Source organism: Platalea leucorodia (assembly GCF_965183815.1).
Source record: "Platalea leucorodia genome assembly, chromosome: 5".
Lineage (NCBI taxonomy): Eukaryota > Metazoa > Chordata > Aves > Pelecaniformes > Threskiornithidae > Platalea > Platalea leucorodia.
The window spans coordinates 33457471-33476144 of NC_138827.1; the positions used below are offsets into that span (position 1 = coordinate 33457471).

The following is an 18674-nucleotide window of genomic DNA, read 5'->3' on the forward strand; positions in this document are numbered from 1 at the left end:
CCTCTAAAAAAATCAGCTAAACCCGCCCCAAAACCCAGCACCGCTCCCCCTCAAAATGTCAGGGCGCTGCGCAGCCTCGACCCGTGAGGCGCTGCCGGCCTGGGCGTGGCTACGGAATGGGCGGGCAGCGGCGCCAGCGCCGATTGGCCTCCGGGGGGCCCGCTCCGCCCTTTAGGGCGGAGCGGGCCCCCCGGAGGCCAATCGGCAGCGGCGAGGGGGGTAGGGCAGCCCTATTTAAAGGCGGGGCAGCGGTGGTGGCGGGCAGTGCGGGGTGCGGCCGGTGGTGAGTGAGTGCGGCCGTGGGGGTGCTGCTGCGTACACGTGGGGGGGACCGACGGACATACCTACCTACCTCACCGGGGCGGTGGGTGCTGGGTCCAGCCCTGCCTGGTAGGGCTGGGCTGGGGGTGCCTGGTCTTACCCAGGGGTCCTTTTGGAGTTTGTTTTTTTTTGGGGGGGGGGGGGGCTTGGGAGGAGGTGTCTGAGCTTGGTGGTGGTTGGGGTTTGCTGTTGGTGTGTGCTGGAAGGGCTTTTGGGGCTGTCGGCTGAAGGTTGTTGTGGAGCAGGGGAGTGCTGAGGCCTTAGTGGGGTTTAGCTGCTTTGGGATTGAAGCTGTGCCTGCTAGGGATGGTGGGCCCTGCCCCGGTAGGGCCATACGCTGGCTTGGCAGCTGATAAACAGCCTGCAGGAGTAGAAGAGGCTGGAGGAGGCTCCTGTGTCACTTGGGATGTCCCCCTGTCACCTGGGATGCTCTGGGGCATGGCAGGAGGCGGGTGATGTCCCCCTCGCCAAAGCGGTGGAGGGATGAGTCTGATGGTCTGATGGGCGGGATGGGTGTTGCGACATGGCCTTGGCAGGTGGCGAGGCTGGGCGCGGCTGCCACCAGACAGGAAGGCGCTAGCGGAGGCTGTCACCCCCCTGGAGGGGAGGGATAGCTATAATGGCAGTGTGGATCCTTCTGACAGGCCAGTGGCGTGCGAGCCCGCCTGTCTCAGAAGGAGGAAGATAAGTGGATTCCAAGTTGTGTTGTTAAAGTGGTTTTTAAGAGCAGCTGGGTCCTGGCGGTGCAAGGCGCTGCAGTGCTGCCCGGAGCCCCCAGCTCACGGCCTGGTGCCGCTGCCCCAGAGCACCCTCCGGGGTGCCGTTCCCTTCTCGCAGCCGCGCTGCCCTCCTTCGGGGCAGTCGTATGCCAGAGTCGTCCCCTCTGTACTGTCCCTCTGCGGTCCTCGGGATGCTTTCCCAGCCTGCCAGGAGGAAGGACTGTCTCCCCTTGCATAAACGCCCTGGCCTCCACCCCGGCAGGTCTTCGCCCAGCAGCTGTGCTGGGACGGGGTCCCGGCTGTGCCAGGGCTGCCTCCCTGCTGCTGGCAGGGACGGGGTCCCGGCTGTGCCAGGGCTGCCTCCCTGCTGCTGGCAGGGACGGGCCCTGAGCCAGGGGTTTGTTTCCTCTCCGGGTCAAGATCTGGTGTCTGCACAGCTCCGGGGAAGGGCACGGGCATCGCTGCGTCGGCACCGCTGGTGGGGCTGGGGGCAGCTGCCGTGGCTGGTCCCGGCCTGCCCCTCCAGCAGGCGGCAGGGCAGGCCGCGGCCGGGGCTCGCTGGGAGGTGGCTTAACCCCCCCGGTCACCTCGGCGGCGGTGCGGGGCCTCCCTGGGGCCAGCAGCCGCCGGGGCGTCCCGCAGCGGCCCTTCCCCGGGCCCGGCCGTGCAGGCCCTGTTGGCGGCAGTGCCGGCGCTCGGCCGGGCCGCGGCACCGCGCTTCCGGGGCCCGGAGCGGCGGTAGGCCCCGGCCGTGCCCCACCCCGAGGCCGGGCTGGGAGCTGCCCGCTGCCGGGCCGGGGGCCGACGGGAGGGTGTCCGTGCGGGGCTCAGCCTTCCCTCCGGCCAGCGGCAGGGTGCGGGGCTGGGGGCTGGTGCTGGAGCCGCCTCGCTGGGGGTGGGAGTAAGGCCCGTGCGGGGCGCTGCCCCGGGACCCCGACTGCGCCCGGCTCCCTGACGCCCTCTGTCCCGGTGCGGCCGCCGGGCTCGGCCCTGGCTGCAAGCTGCAGGGATGCTGAACTGCCGAGGAGGGCCGTGGTCTGCTGGGGTTTCACTGCAGCAGGGCGAGAGCAGCCTCCCAGGGCGGTGCTGGGCGCTCGGCGGCCGGAGAGCTTTCTCCTACACAGCTCTCGGCATCAATGTACCATTGAGACGGCTCTGCCCTCCTCCTCCGGGCAGGGTGGCAGTACCAGGCCTCCCCTGCTGCTGCGACACAATGTTAGCTTTGAGTGCCGGCTGGTGTAGGTGCTTGGCCTCCCTCTGGCCCTTGCTCTGGAACGCCGGTGGGAGGAGGAGGAGGAGGTCCCTGTCACCCTCCCGCTGGCAGCAGGAGCCTGGCTGCAAGCTCACCTCAAATGGGTGTGTGGTCATGCACCAGGGTCTGCACTTGCTGGGCAACTGCAGGTTTAATAACCATGGCCAAGTGCTCCTCTGACCTTCCACAGGCAGTACTGGACGTGGTCTGTAGGTCTCTTACGTGGGCTTGTTCCTCTCTTGTAATGAAGAGGCAGTTAGGAAAGCAGCTTCTTTTTGATCTCTGCAACAGGCTAAATGAGACAGCATAAATACACAGGCATTGTGACAGGAGGGGAGGCTTTGGGGGTGGCAGTCTGTATGCCTCAGTGCCTGGCTGCTTCTTGCAGGGGGACTGTCAGGTGCTTTCCCTGTGACCAACCGCCTTGGTTCTGGAGTCCTGGGGGCAGGAAGAAGTGAGGTGAATACCCCTTCCTATGCTCGGTGGGCAGTGTGGGATAACATGCTAGTGCATTTCCCTCAGAGCAGCTCTTCCCCTCTTGGAGGCCAGGATTGGCTGTGCAGCAGTGCATCCATCCTGCTGTGCTGCCCCAAATTGACCACCTTCTCTTTTGCCAGAATGCAGCCAGGGCAGATTCCTAGCTGGATGGAGCTGACCTTCCCACCAGACCTGCTGGGCAGCTTCTTGGGGATGGTTTAGAGTGTCAAACAGTTGGCTGAGCCCTTGGGACTTGACTGACATGGCTGTGTCTTATCTCTTTCCTAGGAAGCCCCTCTAGCTCATGGGTGTGAGCTGTTGCTGACAGCCTGTTCCTTTGAGAAGTAGCATCTTCTTGCTGTGGGCATTAAGCTGTGCCACCCATACAACCTGGGCATCTGCAGTCCTGCCCTGCGTTGTATTTTCACCTCTGTTTCCTGAAAGTCTGTTAGATGGGGGGATTATATGGTTGTTCAGGGTGGAAATGTAATGTGAGGAAAAAGTACTGTTAAAACTGAGGCTAGGAGAGTAACAACTCACTCTGACCTAGAGGTGTCTCACACCATGTTTTGGAGGTGAAAATAGGTGAGTTTATTCAAGGTGTGCAATGTCTCCTTTCTCTCCTGGTGGAGGAGAGATTTGCATCCCCAGGAAGCTCTGAAGCTGGTGTAAGAAGCAGGTGTGTTGCTGCGTGCTTGGCTTGGCACTCTCCTTGGAAGTTGTGGGTGAACACTTTCCCCTTTCCTGCTGGGGTTACAGCACAGTCAGTGCTCAGGCTGAGATGCTTCCTTTAGGTAGAAGCTTAGATGAGACATTGGGAGTGATGCCTGTGATGGCCTGAGAGGTCTTCTGTGTTCCTGTGCTTTCATATTGGATTTGTGCTAGCGTGTGCCCTACTGGCTGTCAGATGGTGGGAGTACTTGGGCTGGAAAGTCTGGTTCTCGCCAGTCAAATAGGTGAGGCAGCCTGGGCTCCTGCAGGGAGAAGCCGGTCCCCAGGAGCCAGGGCTCTTCCCTGCAGGAGTTGTGGGGCTGCTGTTGCTCAGAGATGACAGGTTGCAGCTGCCACAGCCAGCTCCCCGCCAGCAGGACTGTGTCTGGATGCTATCTGAGACTTCAGTTGCTTGGGGCAGGTGGAGGTGGTAACTGGGTCTGATGGTTCTTGATTTCCCTTAGGGACTCACAGGGTATTTAATTTCTGGTTGATTCTTCCCTGTGGGATGGATCAGGTGGTAAGCTGTCACTGTGGCAGCAAGTTCTCCAGCCTTGCTGCAAGGAGTGCTCTTACCCTGTGGATCAGATCAGCTAGCTTGCTCTCATGGTTTGCTAATAGATTTGCTCCGTACACATATGGAGTTATATCTCATGCTTCTTCTACTCAACCCTAAGAGGCTTTCCCTGTCTGTACAGGACCAGCAGTAGGAGCAACAGCCCTGGCTTTGAGTGGTCCATCTACACCTGTGTTGAGATAATCAGGCCTAATGCTTCTTTTTTTGTATGTGTGTGTGGAGGGCTGTGAACCCTGTTAAAGGTGGTATCTATTATGCCTCAGGCCTATTGGGATCTGTGGTGCTTCTGCTGTCCTGCTGGAGTCTCTGGCATCTCTAGTATTGCTAGGGAACATCCCTTTCCTTGTTAGGAGGTGGTTGTGTGACTGCATTGCCTTCTTGGTGCAGAGGGTAGGGGGGTCCAAAGCAGATGCCATGGTGAGTTCCAGGCAGTGACCCCTTGTCTCAATGAGAAGTGGCTCTGGGTTCGCACTTGGGCTTCTTGACTTGTCCAGACAGAGCTGTTGGAGGGATTTCAGTAGTCTTTCCTTTCTGCATCTTGCTTTGTAGACTTCTGATGTCTGTCTTGTCTTGGTGGTGCCTGTCCAATTAATGCACAGGCCTGGATGGGACAGAGCACAGTAATCATTACTGTGTAATGATTACAGACACTGCTGTGGGAATGGAGGTGAAGCCTTGTAGTGAGGCACTTGCATAATGATTAAAACCAGATATGAATGCTCTGGTACTGTCTGTCCCACCTGCAGATAAGGGTGCTTTGTGTTCCTCTGCTAGAGGGCTTTTGAAGGCTTGACCTATATCTAGAAGCAGGTGTCAGGAGCCAGCCCTGCTTGGTCTAACCCTGCTTTGTCTTCCTCTGTTGCCTGCCTACTTCTGTCTTTCCTGAGTGCTCTCCTGTGTACCCTGGGGGGCTGCTGGGTGCCATCCCTTCAGAGAGGGAGCCCAGCCATCTCCACCTCCTTCCCCACTCACCTGGTGCTGCATGAGGGAGTGGGCACAGCTCAGTGTGGCTAGCTTGGGAAGGAAATACCTTATTTTCCACTTCTGGAGGTATTTTACCTTCTGTTTCTTTTCTTCCTTTACTTCTTCACTCCTTTGCTCCTTGCTATGTCAGACTTTCTGCCTAATGTTGCCTTTTCCCTGCTTTTTCCTTGAGTACTCTCATCTGTACTGATACCAGTGCCTTGGATATGCAGCCACCATTGTTGAATGTGATAAGGAATAAGCCTACTCTAACAGTTTGCCTGATCAGCTTGCCCCTGAAAAAGTGTGTGCTGTGCATATAGACCTTTTACTGCAACGTATGCTCTTGTAGGACCTTGAAGTCTGATTACCTGCCTCGTTTTTTTGTACAAGGTTACCAGTACCTTATTGCAATGGGCTTGTGCCTTCCCCTGAAAGCTTGCGGGGTGCCACACTCACTGCCCAGGCTCTGTAGAGCTTGCTTGCTAATCTGGGAGTCTCCTCTTGCTTTCCCTGCTTCCACCAAGCATGGGAAGGGAAGAGTTTAATCCCTGTTTATAGGTTGCTATCCAAAGGCCTTAGGGTTTCACAGCCACTGCATGAGATAGTGTTAGGGTATTAACACACAGTTGGTGAAGATGGGGAAACTCCTCAATTTCAGACAGGTCGCTTCCTGCCACTTGGAGCCAGTGTGACTCCCACACCAGCTGCAATGGCAGCTCTTGCAAGAGCTGTTACATATCAAGGGTTTGAGAGTTTGCATCCCTTCTCTCTGAACACAGTCCTCCTATACTGACTTCAAAGTATGCTGATGCAGAGCGTATGGTACCAGGCTGTTAACCGTGTCGTTTGACACTCAGCCTGAAGTAGCTGAGACACAAGAAGTGACAAATTGATGTGATTTAAGTAGAAAACTTATCTGGTGGTGTTAGCATGAAGCTTCCATGTAGACTTTGTAGTTACATTGTGAGCAGAGAGTTCTGGGACTGGTTGTCCTCAAACTCTGATCAGAGAGCCTGTCCTGAGTCCTCAGAGCCAAAATGCCAGGCCAGGAGAGCTCTACTTTCCTGCTCTGCCCTCATCTGCTGGTATGGCTTTCTACACTTGAAACATAGCAGCTTGTGTTCTGCTGCCAAACTGGTCTTGTGTGCCCTGTAAGCTAGTGCACAGGCATCTCTTTAGGCTGTGATTTTTCTCTTGCGGGAAAACCATGACTTTAGTAGCATGTGGACAACAGTGCTTTAACTGAGTCTTCAATAAGGTGGCTGAAATTGTTACCAATAATACAGGTGTACTTGAATACAGCTCTGCTGCATGTGCTTGAGCTGGTGTCCTGAGATGCGGTGTGTGAAGTGAGTGTACACTGGCTGGTTACAGGCACCTCTCCCTTTTACTTGGGCACAGAGTGGCAGAAGGAGGAGATACAAATACAATTGTCTCTGCTTCATGGTAAACTTCAGTCTTGGAGCAATCCCACTGCAGAGTTCATAAAGAACAGGGTGCTGCTACTCAGGGCTGGCCAGGCTCCTTCTCCCCTTGCCTTGCTCGGACTGTCTTGCTGCTTGTGTGTTGTTTGGGGCAGACACTGTTTTGTGCTCCTTGTCCTGCTGGATTCACTTGTGTGTAAACTCAGGAAAGCTTCTCCTGGAGCTGTGACTGACAGCTCTTGGTGATGGTTTGAGGTGCCAGCCTCAGTGCATGCTCTGTGCAGCCCTGTCTGTGCCTGGTCTGGGGCTACCAGACCCTGGGTTGGTCAGTCCCACTCTTTGACAGCAACAGCTGCTGCTTGCAGATGCTTCTGAACCACAGGTCCCCATAGTTCTGCTGCGAAACATGCTCCCTGGGTGCATGGAGCTGTGTGCAGGCCTTGCTGGACCCTGCAATGACTTTCTGGAGCTCTGGGAAGCTGGGCAGGTGCTGTGGTGAGGAGCTGGAGAAGGAAGATTCCTCTTCCCAAGAGGCTGTGGAGCTCAGAGCTGCATCAGGCAGCAAGCCTTGCTGCCAGCTTGTAGGTCAGGGATGAGGGTTGGTTTGATCTCTGGCCAACTGGTTATCTCCTGACCTTTGAGGGTTGCTACTCCCTTGGGAGCCCCACAGGGGCCAGGCCTGCTTTAGCCAGTTCAGCAAGGGCCCTTTGCCAGCTCTCCCTGGGGTGGCAGCTCTGTGGCCACCTACCAGACTGTTTTGGTGCTGCCTGTAATTAAACTAGTGAGGAGATTAGGGTGGCTTGCTTTCTCGCTTATTACAGGACTGATTTCTGACTTGGATGCTGATGGGGTAGGAGTGTTGGATGGCTGGGGCTCAGCCTGTTGCTTGCAGACGGCTGCTGTGTGGGGAGAGATGCACTCTGTGAGGCTGTTAACAGAACTAACTGGGTTGAGCTCTGGTCTCTGTCAGTGTCGTGGTTCACAATGCTGTGGTCTGACTGCTATTGGGCTGCTGGGGCTGGTTATAAAGGGCCTTGCTGTTCTTGCTGAAGTAGCGCTAATTAGCTGTATAGCTTGCTGGAAATTTGCAGTCTATGCATTGCTTGGTGTAAGCAAGTATCTAATCCTTGATGTTGGTTACTGAGGCAGAATGTGGCCTGGTACTGTCTTGCAAATATTGGGAACTTCACTGAGATGTGGAAGTCTCACCCAGTTGGTGAGAGGTGGAAGGAGATGTGTTGCAAGGTCTCTAGGTATTGTGCAGGGTGTGTTTGGGCCCCAGGGGTTCCTGGTGCTTTGGGATGCTTGGACCTGTTTGCTTGATTTCCCTTCAGCTGTTCAAGGCACAGCTTTGGGTTCCTCATCTCCTCCCAGTTCCTTGCCCAAGAGGATCAGGATCCAGGAGGAGTCAAAGAAGAGTCTCCCCCATGCAGAGCAGACAGGTACCAACTACTGAGCTGTAAATGCTTGCGGTGTGTGATGTGCAGTGTAGCATGGAGGGCGGCAAGAGCAGATGCCTGGCTGGGCGGTGAACCTCTCTAAGTGCAGAGGGACATCAAGTGCTGGTGTTGTGCACAGAGGAAATGGCAGGAGTGAGTTCAGCTTCCCAGGTGCTTGCTGCTCTGTGCTGGAAAACCCCTGCTTGCAGCAGAAAGGTTGGCATGGAGCTGTCATGGCTCAGGCAGGCCTGTGCACTTTGCATCCTCCTGCTTAGTGAAGGTAATGCTTGGGTCTGTTCTACAACTCTGGCTTGGCAGCTCAAGTGCCAAGACCTCAAGGCTGGTTGCTGCACCTTGGGAGACAGAGAAGGGTGAGACATACCTGTATCTGCTCACTGAGCAAGGCACACTTCAGCTTCGGTCTAATGCAGGACCATGTAGCATGCCAATGTGGATGCCCGGTCTTGCAAAGACACGAAGACCTTGGGGCTTCCCTGGAGATGATGTTTCTCTGTTAGCTGAATGCAGCAGGATGCTGTTCTGCTTAGGGAAGCTGTAGGAAATGCATAGGTCCTTTTCATAAAGGCCTGTAGCATAATTCTGCTAGTTCTGCCCTGGTAGAAGTACTGGTGCTTGCCCAGGGCCCATGTTCAGTGCCTTCCCTCTCCATGTGGCATGTATGGCTGTAGGAATGCTGGAGGTCCTTCACGAGACACAGCAGTAAGGGACTTGTTGCTGTTCACGCTGGTGGGGACTTCTGTGCTTGTGCTGGCTTGAAGTGGGCTTCTCCCAGGGCTTGGGGGGGATAGTTGTCTGGGTTCAGGGCTACTGCCAGGATGTCCCTTGTCTGCTGTGTGCGGTCTTCAGCAGGTTTGTCAGGGTGAAGCTGCAGTGTGAGTCTTCTCACCCAAGTCCCCAGTGTCCTGGGACCCTGAATTGTTTTGAGCTGGGGTCCTAGTTGGCCAGTGGTGCTGGAGCCTTGCTGGCATCAGGGTCAGCAAAGTAATCTGTAATGCCTGAGCTCAAGTGTTTCCCTGCAGTGTGAGATGTAGCTCTGAGCTTGTGGGCAACTGATACTATCTTCTCATCCTAGCCTGCCCAAAATAGACAAGTGCTCCGCAGGAGTTTTGTCTCTGCCCTGGACCTGTAGTGAGGCTGACTCATTCAGCTTGATAAGATAAACAGAGCTAAAATAGTCGGGTACCTGTGCTGGGAACTAACTCTTGAGGGCTCCTTAATCTAGCAAATAAAGGTGTAGCTGCATGTAGTGGTTGAAAGCTGAAACTAGACAGACAAGTTTGGAGCTTGCTCTTAGCCATTAAAGCAACATAAAGCTCAGCAGCTTTCAGGACTTGTACTTACTGTGTTTCCCACAGCTGGAGCCTTGAGTGGCTCTCAAGGATGCTATAGTTCCTGCTATGTTTTTCTGGCCTCTGCTGCATGTGGAGCGTGGATAACTTTGGTGGTGCCCAGGACCTTAAATATTACTTGTATCACGGTGATACTACAAGTGAGTATTACTTGCTATTAAACCACTTGAAACCTTGGGTTGGGAAGGTGAGCATCTGTTCTGCTGGTGCCCCTGAGGTGTGGGGGTCAGTTGCGAGTGGGCTTCGCTGTATTGCTGCAGCTGCCTCCACGGTGGCATGAAGAGCCACCTTCCGTGCTTTCTGGAGCACAGCAAAACTTGGGCTCTGTCCCTGGGGTGTGTGGCTGTGCAGGCTGCTCTGGAGCCTTGCTTGGAGGAATGGGTACTTTGGGGGGTGGGGGTGAAGGGGGAGACCTGTTCCACTCACCGCTGTTTCAGAGAGGTGGGCTGGCACTCCCCAGTTTGGAGGAGCACACAGGGTATGTCTGGGCAGGCACAGAACCAGCACTATTGCTGCACTGAAGTGTTTTGCAGAGGATGATGAGCCAGAATGGTGTATGCCAGGCCCCTGTGAGGGTTGCTGCCAGTGAAGCTTGTCATGTAGGTGCTTGGTAGCACTGCACAGGGGTTGTCTGCTGCTGTCCTGCCTGGGTCCCAGCTAGAGCAAAGAGCGCTTTGAGCCCTTCCCCTTGCAGTGAAGCTGAAGGAGCAATGCTGGTGCTGGCTGGTGAGGGCTTGAGGTGGTGGTGGCTGCTGGATACTCCCAGCTGGGACCTTACTGGGAAGAAGGTTACTCTGGCTGCAGCCTCCTGGCTGCTGGTCTGGGAGAGGCTGTGTGCTTCCTCATCGTAGCAGCAATAAACCTCCTGGGGAGACTGGGCTGGGGACCTGTTTCCCCAGGCCTGTGTGTGGGCAGTGATTCCTGTGCACCTTCCTGGAGGAAGGGATAGGTGGAGTGTCTGTTTGGTAGCAGCTGTGGGGAATGCCTCCCTTGCAGGTGGGTGAGTCAGGTGAGGCTGGGCCTGTGCTCTGCCTCCCTTCCTGCTGCTCTGGTGTCCTGTAGGCTGGGGAGAGGTTGGGAAGCACAGGGAGCTGCGTGAGGGTGTTTCAAACTTGCCTGCAGCAGCAAGAGCCTGGGCCCTTCCTGCTCTTCTGGATTGCTGTCTGGTGTGTGCTCATAGGGAGGCCGAGTGTGGGGAGTGCCAGTCCTTCTCCCTGCAGTCCTAGATGGTTCTCCTGTGGCTTTCTCCCCTAACTGGGGATACTGTTCCCTGTTTGGAAGGGCAGTGGAAATTTCATTGCCAAGTAGGATGCACCCAGCCTCTCAGGTGCTGGGTTATGGGGTGGTAGCTCGTGTCAGGAGGGTTTTGTGCAAGAATGTGAAACCAGGAACTCGGAGATCAGAAACTGGTGTTTGTTTCTGAACTGATGGCTTTCCTTCCTCATGCAGTGGGTCTGCCAGTGATGCTGTGTTGCCTCTCTGGTGGGGATCAGTGGGCAGGAGCCCAAGGCTGATCATAAAGGCACTGCTCTGTGGAGAGTGTGGGACAGCTCTGCATCTCCCTTGGAGACCTTGTACCAGGGTCAGGCAGGCCAGTGTGCTGAGTGGGTATGGGTGGCAAGGCTGGTGGCAGTATTGTGCTTCTTATGGGTGATAATGTTGGAGCCTGTACAGCAGGAGCAAGACTAAGGGGCTGGAGATACAGTGCTGAGGTTGGAAGCTTTCCTAGCTGGCTTGAAATGTTAGGATCCTGCCTTGGAAGGACTGCTGGTGGTGGATGGTAGGGGTCCCAGCAGAGCTGCGGGGACAGGGCTGGGCTCAATGAAGAGAAGTGGGGAGCATATGGCTCAACTGGAATTGTGGATGCTGGTGTGATCAGCTGAGAGCAATGCTGGCCAGATATGCATGACTACCTCTGAAGCTGTGCTTGAAATTTGCTGATCTGCAGGGCTGTGCTCTGCAGGCTGCCCTCCTGGGAAAACAGCTGCCTGATCTGCCCTTCCTCTCCACAGAGATATTGCCACCACCATGGAGGGGATTGTGACCATGTATCAGGACTTCATGAAGAAAGCAGGTGAGTGTTTGGCTCTGCCCAGCTGCAGGGCAGGTGGCACTACATGCCTTACTGCCACAGGCACAGGGGGGTGGTCTGTAGTCCTTGAAGCAGTCTGGGTCTAGCTGCATTCTGCCTCTGCCCTGGTGTGGATGCAGCTCTGGAGTTTTTGGGCTGCCTGTTACGAGGTTGTCTTACCTCAGTGCCTGTGCAGTCCCTTTTGGGACAGTTGTGCCCTCCTGGGCAGAGGGTCTTCAGGTTGCCCTACAGTGTGGCTTCAGGCTGTACCTTACTGAGTTTTGCTGGCGTCTCCAGCCTCTGCTCCCAGACTGCACCCCCACCTGCACTCCTGTCCTAGGACAGGGTTGCCATGTCCTTGCCTCCACTCTGGTAGTAGATTGGGGTGAGGATGCTAACTGCCCTGCACTGTGGCTCTCTCCACAGACCCCCGCATTGCTGATTATCCACTGATGCAGTCCCCGTTCCTTGTGATGGGCATCCTTCTGGCATATGTCTACTTTGTACTATCCTTGGGTCCCCGGCTAATGGCCAACAGGAAGCCTTTAAACCTGAAGAAGTTCATGGTGCTATACAACTTTTTTCTGGTGGGACTCTCACTTTATATAGTCTATGAGGTGAGTTGTCAGCAGTAGGCTTTGTGTGGCATACATAAAGCAGTTCATGCAGGCTGTGTGGGTGATGGGGAGCCATTTTGCAGGCTCTTCCCTGCCCTTCTGCACAGGGCTTGCGAAGTGCAGTGGGTGATGTGTTGGGCCTCACCCTGATGATGTTCTTGTTGCAGTTCTTGATGGCAGGGTGGCTTACTGGGTACACTTGGAGATGTGACCCTGTGGACTTCTCACAGGACCCCAAGGCCCTCAGGGTGAGTTCTTGTCCCTCTCCCAGTAAGTGGGGATGGCCTTTAGCACTTGGGTTTGGACAGCAAGGTCACAGCTACTTGCCTCTCCTGAGGCAGAGGACTTACAGTCCCTGGCTCTTGGTTTCACCCCAGGGTTACTGTATGGAGACACTTGGTCACTGGGCCTGTTTAGGCTGAGGTGGGTCTCTAATGTTAACCTGTTCTGTTACAGATGGTCAGTGTTGCTTGGCTCTTTGTCTTCTCCAAGTTCATTGAACTGACAGACACGGTGAGTGAGTTACTGAGGAGGCCTTGTCACTGCTTGCTGGGCAGGGAGTTGGGGCCCAGTGTACTTGGAGTTGGTGCTTTCTTCAGCCCTTCCAGTCTGATCTGGCAGTGCTTCTGCCTGACATCACTGCCAAGGAGGCCACTCTTGGCATGTTATAGCTCTCGAAGCTGTGGGGTGACCTAATGTGTGGTGGCAGTGAGCTTGGCAGGGGGAAAGTGTCACTGAGATCAGACACTTTGAATTAGTGGCCCAGCCTGCTCTAGCTGCTCCCAGGGCTGCAGGTCCTTGATGCTGTTGGGCTCTCATTGCAGGTGATCTTTGTCCTGCGGAAGAAGAATGAACAGGTCACATTCCTACACCTCTTCCACCACTCTGTTCTGCCTTGGAGCTGGTGGTGGGGAGCAAAGTTTGGTCCAGGTAAGATGGAAAATGTCTGGGTGCACAGCTTGAGGAAAGGGTGGGGTTAGCCCCAGCATGCTGAGAAGGGCTTTTTGGTCCTGCTGGGCTCCTAGGAGCTCCCTGTAGTGCTAATTGCTGTGGAGCATTGATTTACACTAATGAAAATCTGTCTTAACAGGGGGAATGGGCTCATTCCATGCCATGATCAATTCCATGGTGCATGTTGTCATGTACTTCTACTACGGGCTCTCAGCAGCGGGACCTGCCTTTCAGAAGTACCTGTGGTGGAAGAAGCACATCACGGCAATCCAGCTGGTGAGTCTGTGCTGTGGAGCTCAGCATGTGCTCTCAGTCTCTGATGTGAGGGGCAGGCCAGCCCTTGTACCTATGAAAGATGCAGCCAGCAGCTGTAGCTGACTCTTCTGCAGCCTCTCACTCTGGGTTTAGCGGCTCTGGCCCACTGTGGGCCTCTGATAGCCCTACCAGCCTGGTTAGGGTGTGGGTGCTGCTCAGGCTGCTGCCCCTGGGTTGCAGCCATGCTGGGAGGGTGAGAGGCACATGCTGCCTTGAGACTTGTGCCTGCCTCTTCCAGCTGCTGCTGACTGCACCTCACCATAAGAACCCCTACTTCAGAGTGGGAAAGAAGCCTATTGGTTTCATTTAGAAAGAAGGTCTCTAGTGGGATCCCTGACCCTGCTCCCATTAATAACTTGTCCCTGCTCTGCCTTGCTCCCAGGCACAGTTCGTGATTGTCTCTGTCCACATCTCCCAGTATTACTTCATGCCCAGCTGCGAGTACCAGTTCCCCATCTTCATCCACCTCATCTGGATTTATGGGACCATCTTCTTCATCCTCTTCTCCAACTTTTGGTACCAGTCCTACACCAAGGGCAAACGGTTGCCCAGGGTGGCTCAGCAAGCAGCCCAGCACAACGGTAGCAGCATCCATGAGAATGGCACTGTCACCAATGGCAAGGTCAAAGCCAACTAGAGGGCAAGACCCTCCCAGAGCCAATGAGAGCCCCGGGGCAGAGGCAGCTGGGACCTGTTCCCCTGCTCCTGGGTGCCACTAGCCAAGTCAAGTGCCTACAGACTGTTGTACCCCTGTGCCCAGCCCTGCGGTCCTCTGTCTGCATGCCCAGCCCCTCTGCTCTGAGCAGCCATGGGCAACTTCTACTGCTCCTGGGAGGGCTTGTGCTGTTTCTTGGTGTTGCTGAGCAGAGAGGCAGCTGCCTGCATCACAGCTGTGGGGCTGCAGTCCCATTACAGTGTTTCCAAAGGAACTTCCCCCAAGTGCCTACATCTGGCCCTTCTGCCTGGGGGCCATTTCCTTCTGAGTAGGACCAAAAGAAGAGACCAGTCCCTGTCCTGGTGCCCTCTCCTCTTCCCTGTCTCATCAGAGCCTGTGTGAATGAGCAGACTTGTCCCTGGTTGCTTGCTGCTGCCAGCTCAAGTGTGAGTGCTCCTGCTCTACCATGCCTTGTGCCACCTTGTGCCATGCCACAGTGCTGCATGTCCCTTCTGATCCCTGTGTGCCCAGGTAGGGGGGGGGTCCTGCCCTGGTGCATCTGTGCTCAGGTGTGGCTGTGGAGAATGTAGGGGCAGTACGTATGGGTCTTGAGGGCCCAGACCTGCCCAGTACAGTACACATGCCCTGTGCCTAGTACATAGCAGGGGTTGTGACAGCCTGAAATGCCTCCCACACACAATAAGCCCAAGTTGCCTTGCCTTTGTGTGCCTGGGCTGGGTGCTCAATGTGTGCTTTAGCCACACGTACCTGATCCTATATGGCAACTGGTGGCTTGCTCCAGAGTGGGGGAGGCCAAGCTCAGCCTTGCCTTGGACCACTTCCATTCCTGCAAACTCAAGACTTGAGCAATAATTGCCCCTAGAATCAGCTCCTGGGTTCTCCGGCTTGGGACCAGCCCTGCTCTGGCCCAGCATGAGCACAGCAGAGGATGGTTGTAGCGTGCCCTGCTGTGGTGTAATAGTGAGCACCTCTTGCCTCTGTGGAGCTGACTGGGCCTGGGTGAAGATGTACTCTGCCCTCCAGCAGGGCTGTGCAGCAGCTCTCCTGGGCCTGGTGCCCATCACCTGCTCTGGCTGTAACCAAAATCATGCTGGTGGCCTTGAGGATGAGGTGGAGGAGCCAGGCCCTGTCAGATTGGGCTGCTCTTCTATCACAAATAAACAAACAGAAGGAGAAATGGCTCTGCCCTCTTGTTTTTTCTGGCTTGCTGTGCTCAGAAGCTGTTCCAGGTGCATGGTCCTGCCCAGTGTGGTTGGAGGCAGGGCTGGGAGAAGCAGCTGGTGTAGCTGGTTTGTGTGTTGGGGGGAGAGGGTGATAGCAGTGTGCTGATGAAGCAGATGGCAGATTGTTTCCAAGTGCTTTGGTAGAGCAGTGCTCAGGGCAGGAAATGTGTCAAGGCTCCTGTTGTGAAAGTGGCTCCACCCTGTGAAAGAATGGCTGGGGTGGAGTGTGGGTGTGGGCTGGGACCTGGGCCAGCTGTCCAGGAGGAGCTGCTGCTTTTCAGAAACCCTGGGGAGCTGAGGTGTGGCAGAGCAGGGAATTGGAGACCGTGGAAACCCAGGTGATGGGGAGAGAGCAGTCTGTTGCTTTCTGCATCTACTGAAGCCAAAGCTGCTGCCATCTCTGAATGCCCCTGCAGCGTGGATCTGTGCAGAACACGGATGAGGCTGGTCAGAGGGAGGTTTATGGTGCTGCTGCCTTGCTCTTGCTAGAGCAGTGCATCTTTCTGACTGGGCTCTACCCTCTCTACTGCCTGAGCCAGTCTGGCTTCCCCTCGGTGCTGTTGGGGTGCAGTGCTGCCTTCCCCATCGCCTCGTGACGGGGGCCCTCCAGAGAGGAGAGGCCAGCCTAGGTGCTGACTCAAGCCTGGGAAGAGGGGTGGGTAGCTGGCTGGGGCTGCTTGTGGCTGGGAGGAGTGCATTGGACCAGCAGGCCTCCAGAAGCCGAGTTTCACTGCAGGTTTGGTTGGGGTGTGGGAGAGCTTTAGTGGATGTCCAGCCAAAGCCCTAGGGCACGGCTTGGTGTGAGGGAAAGGTCTGCTGTACGCTTCAAGGCCATGGTTGTAATGTAGGAAAACCTCTTCAAGTGAGCTGACCTGGTGTGACCAGTGTGCCTAACTGCATATTTAGGCATAAATATGCCCCCGTTTTACAGGGCTCAGTGCCCTTCTGTGTATGAAGCCTTAAAATGGGATCTGACTGCTGCACTGTGTAGTGTTCTCCCAGTTGTTGCTGCTTCTCTGTGGGCAAGGACTGGCAGGAGAGCTTGTTCTGGTCCCTGCCGAGGTGGTGTGTAACATTAGTTCAGTGCTCACAAGTCACCACTTCAGGAGCTGTAGGTGACAATCCAGCTGAGATAAGAGTTTTTCCCACCTAGCCTCCTCCCCTCCCCCCCCCAGCTGGATCTTGGTAAAGACAGGACTGTCTTTGCTTTTGCCCAAAATAGTAACAATACTTTAAACTACTTATGCTTGGCATTTTAAAATGGGCTGTTCCCTATGCGTGCTCTGCTCTCCCTTCCTCCAATTGTTCCTGCTAGCTGTGATCTTTCCATGGGCTGGTAATTTATATGCTGTCATGGGCAGTCTGGGCTGCTGCTCCAAGCTGAATTCACACCTTATATGGCAGCATTTCCTGGGCCTGCTGGGTCAGTGCCCAGCTCCTTCCCCTGCTCCTCCTCTCTCCAGGGCAGTAGGACCAGTATGGGGCCAAAGGAAGACACTGCACTATCATTACCTTACAGTAATGCTCAGAGGACTTTCGGGGGATGTGTAACACACAGCTTCTGGGGGTGGGTATGTGCTAAGGAGAGAGGCAACACAGGCTCTATCTGGGAAAGATAAACTGCTATTACACAGGAGTGAAGAAACTACACCAGCTTGCAGGCATGCGAAGCCTTCCTTCCAGGGTCAGGAACCACTGGAAGCCTTAATCTGCTGTGGGGCCACTGAGCAAGTCTGTGCTGATGCCCAGCATTAAGCTGCAGGGGTGTGGGGCAGGCCTCCTACAACAGCAATAGGTGTGGGGGCGCGCTGCCTGGCTCAGCACAGCACGGCTTGGTGTTGCGCTGCCCATCTTTGAAGGCTCCAGCTGGCTTAAAGCTCAGGAGGCAGAGCGGGAGCCTGGTGCCAGGTACAGCATGGCACTGTGCTAAGCGGAAGGTGAAAACAGGTGATAATAATCCATCCTCAGCTAATCACAGGCCAAGGTGCTGATCAGCTGCGCCGTGTGCCTGGCAGCCCCTGGCTGTGCTGGTGCAGCTGAAGGACAGGCGCGATGGGTCTGGTGCAGCCCCACAACCTCAGATACCACGGCTCCAACACGCAGAGCAGTGTGGCAGCTGTGGCCCTGCTGGCTCTTGCTCCGGTAAAGGCTCAAATACACGCCCTGCAACTTGCACCCGCACAACCGAGCCTGGAAAAAAGGCATTTTCCGAGTGCTGGAGAGTCAATCTCTACCAAATGTCAGCCTGCTTCCCCGCATGCAGCCTCAGCTTGGCACCAGGGCTTCCCCTCAGCGGGAGGGGAGGGCAAAGATCAGGGCTGCTGGAAGAATATGTGGCTGAGGGCCACGCACCAGATTAGTGGTGCTTTGGGAGTCTCTTGCATGGTGTCCAAGCTGGCTGTGGCAATGTAAACTAACGTTTTGTTTTGCATCAGGCTTCACGCCATGGCCAGCCCCTTTCTGGCCTTTGGGGTGATTATAGCTGTTGCTGTATGTTTCCAGCCCCTGACCCCCCTTTTTTCCAATAGCATTTGGCCTCTAAAGTCAGTACTAAACTCACTGTAAAAATAGCTGTTCTACACTAGCACCATAAGAGCAGGCAGCGTTGGCTGCAGCACAGAGGCTGCATGTAGCCGAACAAGACTAACTGCTGTGTGCGAGGGCTGCTACAGCTCCGACTGCCGAGAACAAGTCCCCAGACTGCTCTGGAAGGGGGGAATCGCTGCTGGTAGTTGCCGGCAGAGGTGCAGCAAGGTCCCCCTGGCCAAGAGGCAGGACACGGCCGAAGCTGGGGACACAGACGTACTGTGCTTTCCTCCCTGCCACAGCTGGCACCAAAGCAGGCAGCAGCTGGGCAGAGGGCCCTCCCTTAGGTAGGGGCCCGTTAAGAGCTGGTTCACTGCAAGTCAGGGATGCATACTTCCTCCTAGCCCTGCTCCGGGCTCAGGTTTGACACTCTCTGATCTGGGATGGAGGCTAGGAAGTCACCTAGGCCCTAACCCTTTTTTCTAAGTAGACATTGGTATCAAGGCCCTCTTTGTCCCCTAACACTTCCCATTCTCTTACCAGAGCCAGGACACCAGAACCAGGACCCAGCCATAGGCCAGGCTGCTCCATGATTCCGGTTTAAGAATGTTAAGAGGTACAAAGCAAGCTAGGTTTGCCTGGTAGAGCTTTGCTAGAGGAGGGGTTTACAGACACAGACTAGACATCAGCTTCCTTTGGAGAGCAGTTACCACTGCAAGCAGAGAGCCCATATTTAGGGTCTTTCCCCCTGTGGGCTGCAAACAAGCCACAGCCCCTCTGATGGAGCTGCACTTGTGGTCAGCATTAAGATGTGGCAGGTGACACACACCTGCCCTAGCTGGGACAGACAGAGAAGTACAACCACTGCACAGCATCCTCCTCCTCCCAGGACTCCAGGGCAGCGCCAGGCTCGGGCTGCCTGCACACCAGCCCTAAAGAACAAGAGCTCCACCACTTGCCCAGATCCCAAACCTCAGGGAGGAGGGGCTTGGGCCTGTGAGCCATGGCCTTTTCTTCCTTCCATCAGACATCATAAAAA

General features: G+C 55.5%; 1 protein-coding gene across 7 annotated transcripts; it reads left to right on the plus strand.

Annotated features, from left to right (window-relative positions):
* The first annotated feature begins 259 nt into the window (after positions 1-259).
* Positions 260-18267, plus strand: ELOVL1 (ELOVL fatty acid elongase 1). 7 transcript variants are annotated; one of them, XM_082313882.1, is made up of 9 exons: positions 267-283; positions 9263-9396; positions 11269-11330; positions 11754-11944; positions 12112-12192; positions 12401-12457; positions 12769-12874; positions 13035-13171; positions 13593-18267. In XM_082313882.1, exons 3-9 carry the CDS (start codon positions 11285-11287, stop codon positions 13845-13847), a joined length of 873 nt encoding a protein of 290 aa, XP_082170008.1. In that variant the 5' UTR covers positions 267-283; positions 9263-9396; positions 11269-11284; the 3' UTR covers positions 13848-18267. The 7 variants fall into 7 exon arrangements, with proteins under 7 accessions (XP_082170011.1, XP_082170008.1, XP_082170009.1 ...); XM_082313886.1 differs by lacking the exons at positions 267-283; positions 9263-9396 and adding exons at positions 316-364; positions 7782-7889; XM_082313880.1 differs by lacking the exon at positions 267-283 and adding an exon at positions 3934-7889.
* The last annotated feature ends 407 nt before the right edge of the window (positions 18268-18674 follow it).